Here is a 12,966-nt window from a genome sequence, read left to right on the forward strand (position 1 = left end):
TTAGCCCACTGCAGGGAGAGGTAGATTACAAAGGCTATCAGCTTAGAGTACTACTAGGCCAGAAGATCTCAACTATTCTGTCTTCTAGCATTTTGACACCATGTTAACAGTGGCATACAGCTGAAACACAAAACTCCTTCTCACTTCATTTCTAATGCACCCAAACATTAGGATTCAAATAAATGGACTTTATAAATATAAACTTCATATTTTCTCTGAATGTATTTCAAAAGGGAAGTGTTTATAATCTCTAAGATCTAAAGTAGTTTAGAATTCAAGTGGAAACAATATATAAACTTCCAAAACTTTAAGCTGTGAAAAGTCTTGGGAGCAAAAGGGATGAGCAAAACTGACACACAACTCAAATCAAATATTGGTGGGAGTAGTCTGGCAGAGTTCGTGTGAATTATGCTAACATGAACTCATGATTCTTGAGAGTACTAAGTGTCACACTTTGAGAAAAAGAAATAATATTGTTGTAGCAATCACTTTTAAAAAATTAGAGTTGAGGATAAAAAGTGCTTTGTATTAAAAAAAAGTTTTGAAAGTGTATGGGAAAACAGGATTTTATGTGAATACAGTTCGGCTTTCTTCACCCGGAAATATTGATATTTTTCCTCTTCAATTTTCAAAAATGCCACTTTAACTGCAATCTTCAAGAAAACAGAAAATCATAAACTCCCAAAAGGACAGGTAAAAAAACTACAGATAATTTTGAAGCATATCAATAATAATACAGTCAAATCAACATAAATAAACAAATTTATACTGAAAGCCAACTATCCATCCCAGCAGCAACTGACAAAGGCCTTCAGTTACAGGTACAATTATCACTATCATCCTGATCTTATAAAGAAACTATTTCAGAGGTAAAGTGACTTGGCCAAAGGCACACAACTTGTAAGGAATCAAATTCAGGTCAACTTGACTCTAAACCTTTGCTTACTCTGCTCTTTAAATTAAAACAGTCGTATGTGGTTAGCACTACTGGACAGAACGTGTCTAGAAAATAAATGGGTTTCCTTTATTCACTCAAGTGTCTCATTGATTACAACCTAAACTGAACAGATCACATGTTTTGGGGTTGCTTTTTAACATCATCTGTCCTTAGAGAAACAGGAACTTACTGGAGAGTGAGGTATAAAGTGCAAAGGTTTTGAGACTGGATAGTTCTTTCATTCTTGTTTCTTCCACACTTTTGCAGAAAATGTGCTCCCAGGCATACAACTTTAGAAGTTTGATGCCTTTCAATATTTCATTTGTTTTCTTCAGTCTTTCAGTGGAATAATCCTATAAAACAAAGGAAGAAAAATAATGCAAGCTACATCCAGTCTTTTGGAGGCAATTCTTTGTAACAGGCAGAGATTGAGATCTCCATTTTTTATTGGTTTTGCCGCTAACAATGGCTGTGAGATTCCCAGAAGCCTGTGCTTCAGTCTCTTCAACTTTAAAAACGAAGAGCTGAATGAGATGGCCTCGAAATTTCTTCTCACCTAAAAGCTTTTATGTTTCTGTTGCGTTTGTTTAAATAAAAGCAATTTCTTCAGTTTCACATGATTTCCTTGAATAGTGTCTGCAGATAATATAGATTTAAATTTAGGGAAATGATAAAGAGAATTTCCATGGGTCCTTCTAACACCTAAATCATTTTATTCTTTCCTCAGAATTATCACTCAGATGAAAAGGAACAATGAATTTAAGAACAGTTCGTCTGTCCCTTTTTCTGGAATGTGAGGTTGTTATATGTGCTCATATTGCGTCTTCATAATACAGTTATTGAAACCAAGTCTATTATCTTTAACTTTAGGAGAATTTTACAAACTTCTTTGTAAATTCTTGTTTAAGGCCTAAATTGAATTTACCAAATTTAACAACTTGAATTAACTGTGGTTAGATTTGTAGCGGATACAGGACCTCCACCTAGTCAATCGTGTCAGCTTCCTCCACCATCAAATATTATATTAGAATCGTTAGCAAGGTACAAAATGACCTGTTACACATCGAAAAGAGAACAGATAAAAAGGCAGATGGGAGAACCTGAAAATAGCAAATGGCCTATGTTTCATTTATTTTTTTTTTGTCTCTACAGGGACTTGAAAAAAAAAAAAAAAACCATCGGCATCAGGTTGATTCAGACTCATACTGACCCTTTACGACAGAGTAGAACTGCCCCATAGGAGTTCCAAGGCTGTAAATCTTTATGGAAGCAGGTTGGTACATTTTTCTCCCACAGGGCAGCTGGTAGGTTTGAACAGCCAACCTTTTGTTTAGCAGCCATGTGCTCAACCACTGTGCCACCAGGGCTCACAGGGACTTAGGTTCCTATTAAATGATTATTAAAGAAGTTGATGAATACAGTGTGAATGCCTAAATTAAAGACAGCTGTTTGGGGGCAGTCATGTCTCCACTTCATGTCCCCTTTCTACACCTTTCCGTATTTGTGTGAAAGAATAAGAAAGGTAGATGGCTCAGGCAGATTTAATGAGAAACCTCACTATAAGCAGCAGAAAAACAGGTGATGAAAACCAGTTGCGTGGCCTGCAACTCACCTGTCATAGTGGAAACACCAACCTGGGAAACAATTCTGTCAGTGGCAGCATCTCTACATTTTACACATGGTCTCGCTCAGGTTTAATCAAACTTTATTTATAAACATCATGTCAACAATTTTACTTGTAAATATTTCTTTAAAAGAAGCCAGTTTTTGCTCAAATAAAATGATTTCATGGCAAACTGAAGCCGGAGATGGTCAATAATTGGGCTTCTTCTTTCTTGCCAACTTGACCAGGAACACATTCAGCCAGAGCAGCTGCCATTAAAACATTTCAATATAACTCCACAGATCATCATATGGCTTGATTTGACCCTAGGGAAATTTAATTTCGGGAGCCTCAAACCTGGCCATGTCAATAACTGACATCAATGGCCTCAAAGTACACTTAAATATATTCTTTAGGCAAGTGATCTAGAAACGGATTCAAATCACCTCATGACACTTAAAACATCAGGCACTACGATTCTGGCAATTGGGAGTCTAAGATGATCAAGTCTTAAAGTTTTAATCCACTTTTTAAAATTGTTTTGCAACATGAAAAATACACAGCTGCTACATAAGAACTGAAACAAAATATAAGAACACTAGTTTTCCAAATTATCCTGAGTGGTATGTACTAACTTCCTCTATTTTAAAAATAAAACAGCATTACTTGATTTTTCTAATAAAGTTTCCAAAAGATGTTACTTACAAGAGTGCTCTTCTGAGCTTCTGCCAACTTCGTAGCGATGAAGTACTGAATTGGCGCAAGGAGCACAATGACAGCTGCACCAACCAATGCGCTGGATCCAAGTAAATTGTAGAGCAGAATCACTCCCATTATGATCTAGGAAGAAGGATACATGGAAAAGGGAAAATGGGGGCCACGGCAAGAAAAGAATATTGTTAGTGAAAAATGTTGTATTTCTCAATTATCATAGTATTAGGTTTTTTTTTGGAAGTCAACTCAACTGTGACAGTCAGGCTTTACTGTGATTTATTCAGGAAATAATTAGTAAAGATTTATTTTTAGTATGATGATTCTGTATAACTGGTATCAAACCAATTTATAACACACAGTTGCACAATGGCCCCATGATTCTTGCCACCTTCTAAAGCAGTCTTCACATTTTTAAAAGGACATAAAAAATTTTTTGAAAGTGTTGGCATCCACCATAAATTTGACATTCCATGTTCTGTTCTCCTTCTTGGAACTACGCTTTGCTTTTCAAGGCTGGGGGGATGGAAAGTAGTGGGCAGTTTGATAATGTGAGCGAGGACAGGATGTTCGTGGACTAAGGGAGTGATCTGAGCTCCTCTCCTTTTTAATGACCCTGGGAGTCATTTAATGACAAGAAGGCCAGCTCTAACGAAAACTGTGAGGCAGCTATATAGCTGGTATCCAATCTTACCTCATCTCTCTTTTAAAATTTACTTCCCCAAACCCACAGCTGAACAACCTAGGCCTAATCTATCTGGTTTTCGACTTTATTCTTCTTCCTTTAAAAGCTCAAGATTTAACCTTGGGTGGCGCAGTTAAGCACTTGGCTACTAGTCAAAAGGTTAGTAGTTCAAACCCACCCAGAGGAGCCTCCAAAGACAGGCATGGTGCTCTGCTTCCAAAAGGTCACAGTCTTGAAAACTCTATGGAGAAGTTCTACTCTGCACACAAGGGGTCACCACGAGTTAACTCAACAACAACTAACAACGACAACATCCTCTCTGCTGCAAATGTTTTTCTGGTAGCTCAGCCCGCAAAGCCCAAAACATCAAGTAATGAACTGTCTCCAAGCAGTTCAAGCATGTAATCCACACTTATAGGCCAATGATAACATATTAATAGCTTTCTGGAGGCCGCGGCACATGTTTATTGCACAGCCATTTAGACACTTTAGAAATTCCAATCAAAACAGAAAATTTCTTAACATTGCCCATGATGCAGTCATTCAGGGGCAGCCTGAGACTTTTGGTGCACTTTAAATTACACCATATAGGCAACTACCTAACTGACCTATATATAAGTACATTTTGATACAATCAGATAATGTGCACTTTAAATCTAATTTTGTGCCAAGTACTGTGCATGCTATATACTTTTATTTGACTTGGATTTCCATCAAAAAAAAAAATGAAAAAGCGAAAGATAAATGTGAACTCTAGCATACACTCTTTAGTATATTATGTATGTCAATAAATGTGGCACACCGAAGACAGACTGCAGCAAATAAGATCTACAGTTAACACTCCATTTATATGATGTAAAACTCAAGATAACTAAGAATATCCAGCATCACAAAAACTGAACAAATGGATACGTTACTTTTGCCATTTTTACCTAATGGGGGAAAAATCCTGTGTTCTTTACTAAAATGCTACCTTTCAAGGGAAAGAACTAAATAGCCTCCTAGCTTGCTACCGTTCCTACCACCTTACAAGGTTTGACATTTTATAATATGCCAGCTATTGGAATTATGGGATGGGTTGAAGCAATTGCTCTAGTTTAGAAAGGTTATAAGAGGGCTTGTCAAAGGGGAAGGCATCAAATCTTGAGTCTGTGACTTATATGACTTTGGGCAATAATAACAGCCAACATCTGTAAGTTTGTCGTACTGTGGGGGCTTGCGTGTTGCTGTGATGCTGGAAGCTATGCCGCCAGTATTCAGATACCAGCAGTGTCACCCATGGAGGACAGGTTTCAGCTGAGCTTCCAGACTAAGACAGACTAGGAAGAAGGACCTGGCAGTCTACTTCTGAAAAGCATTAGCCAGTGAAAACGTTATGAATAGCAGCGGAACATTGTCTGATATAGTGCTGGAAGATGAGCCCCCCAGGTTGGAAGGCACTCAAAGGATGACTGGGGAAGAGCTGCCTCCTCAAAGGAGAGTCGACCTTAATGACGTGGATGGAGTAAAGCTTTCGGGACCTTCATTTGCTGATGTGGCATGACTCAAAATGAGAAGAAACAGCTGCAAATATCCATTAATAATTGGAACCTGGAATGTTCGAAGTATGAATCTAGGAAAATTGGAAATCGTCAAAAATGAAATGGAACACATAAATTGATATCCTAGGCATTAGTGAACTGAAATGGGCTGGTATTGGCCATTTTGAATCGGACAATCATATAGTCTGTTGTGCTGGGAATGACAACTTGAAGAGGAATGGTGTTGCATTCATCGTCAAAAAGAACATTTCAAGATCTATCCTGATGTACAATGCTGTCAGTGATAGGATAATATCCATACGCCTACCAGTTAATATGACTATTATTCAAATATACACACCAACCACTAGGGCCAAAGATGAAGAAATAGAAGATTTTTATCAGCTGCTGCAGTCTGAAACTGATAGAACATGCAATCAAGGTGCATTGATAATTACTGGTGATGTCAATGCGAAAGTCAGAAACAAAGAAGAAGAATCAGTAGTTGGAAAATATGGCCTTGGTGATAGAAACAATGCCAGAGATTGAATGATAGAATTTTGCAAGACCAACGACTTCTTCATTGCAAATACCTTCTTTCACCAACATAAATGGTGACTATACACATGGACCTCGCCAGATGGAGCACACAGAAATCAAATCGACTACATCTGTGGAAAGAGATGATGGAAAAGCTCAATATCATCAGTCAGAACAAGGCCAGGGGCCGACTGCGGAACAGAGCATCAATTGCTGATATGCAAGTTCAAGCTGAAACTGAAGAAAATCAGAGCAAGTCCACGAGAGCCAAAATATGACCTTGAGTGTATCCCACATGAATTTAGAGACCATTTGAAGAATAGATTTCATGCACTGAATGCTGGTGACCAAAGACTGGACGAGTTGTGGAATGACATCAAGGACATCATACATGAAGAAAGCAAGAGGTCATTGAAAAGACAGAAAAGAAAGAAAAGACCAAGATGGATGTCAGAGAAGACTCTGAAACTTGCTCTCGAATGTTGAGTAGCTAAAGCAAAAGGAAGAATTGATGAAGTAAAAGAACTGAAGATTTCAAAGGGCGGCTCAAGTAAAGTATTATAATGACATGTGCAAAGAGCTGGAAATGGAAAACCAAAAGGGAAGAACGCGCTCGGTGTTTCTCAAGCTGAAAGAACTGAAGAAAAAATTCAAGCCTCGAGTTGCAACAGTGAAGGATTCTATGGGGAAAATATTAAATGATGCAGGAAGCATCAAAAGAAGATGGAAGGAACACTCAGGGCCATCATGCTAAAAAGAATTAGTCGATGCTCAGACATTTCAAGAAGTAGCATATGATCAGGAACTGATGGTACAGAAGGAAGAAGTTCGAGCTGCTCTGAAGGCATTGGTGAAAAACAAGGCTCCAGGAATTGATGGAATATCAATTGAGATGTTTCAGCAAACAGATGCATGGCTGGAGGTGCTCACTCGTCTATGCCAAGAAATATGGAAGACAGCTTCCTGGCCAACTGACTGGTAGAGATCCATATTTATACCTATTCCCAAGAAAGGTGATCCAACTGAATGTGGAAATTATGGAACAATATCATTAATATCACACGCAACCAAAATTTTGCTGAAGATGATTCAAAAACGGCTGCGGCAGTATATCGACAGGGAACTGACAGAAATTCAGGCTGGTTTCAGAAGAGGACGTAGAACCAGGGATATCATTGCTGATGTCAAATGGATCCTGGCTGAATGCAGAGGATACCAGAAGGGTGTTTACCTGTGTTTTATTGACTTGCAAAGGCATTCGACCGTGTGGATCATAACAAATTATGGATAACATTGCGAAGAATGAGATTTGAGAACACTTAATTGTCCTCATGAGGAACCTTTACATAGATCAATAGGCAGTCGTCTGGACAGAACAAGGGGATACTGGTTGGTTTAAAGTCAGGAAAGGTGTGTGCCAGGGTTGTATTCTTTCACCATACCTATTCAATCTGTAGGCTGAGCCAATAATCTGAGACGCTGGACTACATAAAGAAGAATGGGGCATCAGGATTGGAGGAAGACTCATTAACAACCTGCGTTACGCAGATAACACAACCTTGTTTGCTGAAAGTGAAGAGGACTTGAAGCACTTACTAATGAAGATCAGAGACCACAGCCTTCAGTAGGGATTGCACCTCAACATAAAGAAAACAAAAATCCCTACAACTGGACCAATGAGCAACATCATGATCGGTGGAGAAAAGATTGAAGTTATCAAGGTTTTCATTTTACTTGGATCCACAATCAACAGCCATGGAAGCAGCAGTCAAGAAATCAAAAGACACATTGCATTGGGTAAATCTGCTGGCAAGGACCTCTTTGAAGTGTTAAAAAGCAAAGATGTCACCTTGAAGACTAAGGTGTGCCTGACCCAAGCCACAGTATTTTCAATCGCATCATACGCATGTGAAAGCTGGACAACGAATAAGGAAAACCGAAGAAGAACTGATGCCTTTGAATTGTGGTGTTGGCGAAGAATATTGAATATACCATGGAATGCCAGAAAAACGAATAAATCTGTCTTAGAAGAAGTACAACCAGAATGCTCCTTAGAAGCAAGGATGGCGGACTGCATCTTATATACTTTGGACATGTTGTCAGGAGGAATCAGTCCCTGGAGAAGGACATCATGCTTGGCAGAGTACAGGGTCAGCGGAAAAGAGGAAGACCCTCAGTGAAGTGGATGGACACAGTGGCTGCAACAATGAGCTCAAGCGTAACAACGATTTTAAGGATGGTGCAGGACCGGGCAGTGTCTCTTCTGTTGTGCACAGGGTCGCTACGAGTCAGAGCCGACTGGATGGCACCTAACAATGAGAACAACAATTACTGAGTGCCCAGGAAATGTTAGGCACTGTGCTAAATGTTTTGCATATATTACTTAATTTTAATAATTCTAGTAACTCCGTGAAGAAGATATGATTATCATCTGCATTTTACACTTGAAGAAACTAATGCTCTCAGAGGTTAAGTAAATTGTGCAAACAAGTGGTAGAGCAGATATTTGAAGCCACACAGTATAATTTCCAGCCTCACTTTTTTAACCCGTGCCAGAGTATTTCTAAGCCTCCGTTTCCGTCTATAAAAGGTGCATAACATTAGCACATTCCAAAAGTTTATCCTTTACTGAGCTAAATATCTTACTACTCCGTTAGCTTTTAATTGCCCTTGAAAATGAGAATCTTATATTGATCTACCTGAACAGGCATAGCCCATAGATTTGGACACAGGAACAAAAACCACATGAGTTGATTGGTTTCAATGGCAACCAAGTTATTGATCTGTCCCAGGGTCATCTCACCCATGGATAAGTTAGATGTAGAGAGTCTAAGGATTTTATTATATATCATGGCCTGCAAGAAAGGAAAGGAAAGGAAAAAAAAAAAAAGGATGACTTGAAACTCTAAATTTAATAATCAATATTATGCACATTTGTTTTCATTGAAAAAAGATATTTCAAGTATTTTTAAAACTTTTTGAAAAAAGGAAAAAGACAAAACACCTGCTATGCCATTTTCTTAAAGCAACCACTATTTTCATTTTAGCATAGTTACTTTCAGTCTTCAACTAAATAGAAACTTATTTTTTCTAGCACTACAGTCAAAACATACCTTCAACTTTAAACACATGCTCTAGACCAAACAGAGAGATAAGTAAATGCAATATTTCAAAATAATATCCTTAATATATTATTGTAAAAGTTATTTTTATCTCAGAGGTCCCTGGGTGGCACCAAAATTCTGTGTTTCCTTCATTGCATAGATTCCTCATAATATAAAACAAGTTGTCATTTTGGATAAAAAATGAAAATAGAAATGCTTTCATTTATAATGAAAAATAATTTTCAGCATAACTTATCTTCATTAAATTCCTAAACACGTTGATGGTGTGCTCCTCAAGTCAAAACTGAACAAAGAACCAAAATTGAAGCCACTACTAATCCTATAAGGAGCCCTGGTGGTGCAATGGTTAAGCGCTCAGCTACTAACCAAAAGGTTGGCAATTTGAACCTGCCCAGTGGCTCCACGGGAGAAAGACGTGTTGATCTGCTTTCATAAAGATTGCTGTTGTTGTTGTTCCTGTGTGCCATCGAATTGATTCTGACTCACAGTGACCATAGAGATTATAGCCAAGAAAACCCTATGGGGCAGCTCTACTTTGTCACGTGGGGTTGCTATGGATCAGAATCGACTCCATGGCACCTAACTAATCCTACATGATATATGGATGATACACAGCATTTTCAAGAAACAAAGAGAACTCAAACCTCAAACGTACCAGCAGAGCTCCACGGAGGTTAATGCCAGTTTCTATGGTCACATAGTAGGAAGCTTGCAAAAACGTCCTTTGCAGAATAAGGGCCAAAAAGAGAAGAACTGCTAGAACATAAGCATTTTCAAGAAATTCCTTTGATGAGAGGGTTTCTGAAATCTTGTCCCAAAAGGAAAGATAAAGATGAATTACAATTAATCTTTTCATACACTGGGTCTACAGTTCACATTTATTAAAGGATGCATGATTTTTAAACAACAAAACTCAAGGCCTTTATGATAAGGCAGTGAAATGAACCACACACAGCAGGGCAATTTTGGCTTTCCGTCATAACATCTGCATATGCAAATATAAACCACTTCAACCCATAAAATCCCAACTTGATCATCAAGATTGCTGGTAATACCCAACTGTAGCAAAATGGTGAATTTTAGTTAAACCAATTTTTTTAACAAGTGTACTTTCTGCAGAGATATATTTTAACCCAAAATGAGAAGCAGTCATATCTAAGTAGCCTCTAAAATAGTGGTAACCTTTAAGATAAAATACCTGTTAATTTAGACTCTAATTTAGAAGCAAAAACTGCAAAATGAAGAGCTGATCTGCAAGTCCAATAAGACAAAAAAATACCATTTCTGTAGCCTTATTAATTTTAAAATAATTTTACACAGTTGACTTTTCTAATTTTCAAATATCTTAGTTTTTATTAATGAAATAAATTCTAAATTATAAAATCAGTAATTTGGCTATTAATTTCTCCCATGTGACACTTCTTGTGACAAAATAACAACTTAGGAAAGCTGATTTTTAGTAGGAATATTACTGAAGTCATCATAAAAAAAGGATATGGGAAATTGACTCTTGTTTGCATCAATAGCACGTGGTAACTTGCTTGTTAGAAGAGAAGGAAAAGTAAGTACAGTGTGTCAATTTGAGCACTCTGGTGGTACAGTGGTTAAAGCACTCAGCTGCTAACCAAAGGGTCGGCAATTAGAACCTACCTACCAGCCACTTCAAGGGAGAAAGATTAGGCAGTCTGCTTCTATAAAGATTTACAGCCTTGGAAACCCTATGGGGCAGTTCTATTCTATCCTATAGGGTTGCTATGAGTTGGAATCAACTGAACCACAGTAAGTTTGGTTGGGTTTTAGATCCAGTGAAATTCTACTCTGGTCCCTTCCTTTTCATTCGTGGGAATATACACAAAGGTATAAGTCCTGTACTTCTCAGAAAAACACGTGGTTAAAATGTATGAATGAGAAAGATGACAGAAGCATTCATATGTAATTCAGACATCTGTATGTACTTAGATATACATACCGAAAACCCACTGGCGTCAAGTCAATTCCAATTCATAGCGACCCGATAGGACAGAGTAGAACTGCCCCATAGAGTTTTCAAGGAGCGCTTGGTGGATTCGAACTGCCAACCTTTGGTTAGCAGCCATAGCACTTAACCACTACGCCACCAATGTTTCCAAAGATATGCATAGTAGGGACAAAATAGCTCAAAAATGCATTCCATGGTAAAAACTTTATCTGGCTCACTTCAATAATTGAGCACTATTATGTGCAAGGGTCTGGTCTAAGCATTGTGGGCACAGATATAAACAGTTCACAGTCTGTTCAAAGAGCTTACAACCAAGAAAGGTAAGCATATTCATAAATGGTATCTTCATTATAAACAGGATATACAGTAAGGGCCAACTGGAAGCAAACACTGTGTTGCGGGAGTACCAAGGAGAGTCAAATTTCAACTAGGCTGACCAGAAAAAGCTTCACTAACAGGCAACACTGAACGTAGCCTTGGATAATATATAAAGTCTCAACAGGTGAAGAAAAGAGGACAGGGAATCAAGTTGAGAAAATAGAAAAAGAAAATTGATCCATCTGGACCAGAGTTTCTATCTGTAAGGCTAAGGAAGTCAATCCTTAGGAAAAAAACTAGAAAGTTCACGACACAGACTTTCTTAAAAACTACCAATAAAAGATTATATATTTATAACAGTAACATAATATCCAATAAAAATATCACAATATGACTTTCCCCAATCATTGTGAAACAAGATGATGGCTTTTATTACACAAGAAAAGTGTGCATGTTACAAATCACATTGTTAAAGTCACTGGTCACAGGCCTCTAGGGAGTGACTCAGCCACCTCCCGTGTACTCATGCATAAAAATTCTTCTAAGGATCCCTATAAAAATCAAATCAAATAATTGATGTGAAATTTCTAAACATAGTTAATGACACACAGTGGATGCTCATTAAATGTTTATAGGTTCTTAATACCAGAAATAATTTTATTGGCCAGATCCACTCGATGAATACATAAATACCTGATTTTCTCTGTGAGAACAATTATTTGCTTCTTTTAAAAAAAGCATTCAATTCTCTGTAAATAAGCCTGTTTGAACTCTTCATAAAAGTATACTAATCAAAAGTGACAATTACAATAAAATCTGCCAATAACATGTTTTTTTTCAATAACACCATGAACTTACTCCTGTTGTGTTATTTGTCCCATTCTGGGTTTCGTTCACACGCTGAACTATTCCAGAAATACAGAGAGGTCCAGCAAAACCCAGCAGGTCAGCCAGATAACGGAATGTGCTACTAAGTAGAATCGGTCGCCCAAAAGCTCTGTACATCGCTAGCCATATAGATGGAGTCCGATTTGGATGATCTGCTACTTTTTTCTGAAAGAAAAATCAGATGAACCAAAATTAAAATCTACTAGAGCAGCAATTAATCCCAGCAACTATGGTTAGCACTTTCTGTTACTTATGAATAAATTGTACATTTATAAATAAACGATAATAAGTTCCTTTCAGTACAGTATGCATAATTCTGTATCCCTAGGATTCAAGGTAGAGGGTCAGTGAAAAAGTGGAAGACACAGTGGCTGCAACAATGGGCTGAAATATAGCAACGATTGTGAGGATGACACAGGACTGGGCAGCGTTTTGGTCTATTCTACACAGGGTGGTTATGAGTCATGAGTCGGAGCCTACTCGATGGCACCTAACACAACAACAGGATTCTATGTAAATAGTAGCTTTTGAATATATTTGAATGAACAACAGAGAATGAGAAGTAATACACAAATGGCCAGTCTTTCTTCTAATCCTCTGGATGACATAAAATTCTTAAAGCATAATTAATTTTAATTCCCTTTGATTTGGAAAATATTTA

At 37.7% G+C, this 12,966-nt stretch overlaps 1 protein-coding gene across 10 annotated transcripts in view; it reads right to left on the minus strand.

Moving 5' to 3' along the window:
- ABCC9 (ATP binding cassette subfamily C member 9) overlaps window positions 1-12,966 on the minus strand; it is a 151,182-nt gene that overhangs the window by 108,325 nt on the left and 29,891 nt on the right. For all 10 annotated transcript variants that reach the window (XM_049882615.1, XM_049882614.1, XM_049882616.1 and 7 more), the window contains 5 exons: window positions 12,276-12,470; window positions 9,777-9,929; window positions 8,696-8,851; window positions 3,246-3,380; window positions 1,128-1,290 (listed from right to left, as the gene is read on the minus strand). In XM_049882615.1, coding sequence (XP_049738572.1) covers window positions 1,128-1,290; window positions 3,246-3,380; window positions 8,696-8,851; window positions 9,777-9,929; window positions 12,276-12,470 — 802 coding nt within the window. The remainder of the gene's footprint in view (window positions 1-1,127; window positions 1,291-3,245; window positions 3,381-8,695; window positions 8,852-9,776; window positions 9,930-12,275; window positions 12,471-12,966) is intronic.

The sequence above is a fragment of the Elephas maximus genome, chromosome 4 (genome assembly GCF_024166365.1).
Source record: "Elephas maximus indicus isolate mEleMax1 chromosome 4, mEleMax1 primary haplotype, whole genome shotgun sequence".
Taxonomy (NCBI): domain Eukaryota; kingdom Metazoa; phylum Chordata; class Mammalia; order Proboscidea; family Elephantidae; genus Elephas; species Elephas maximus.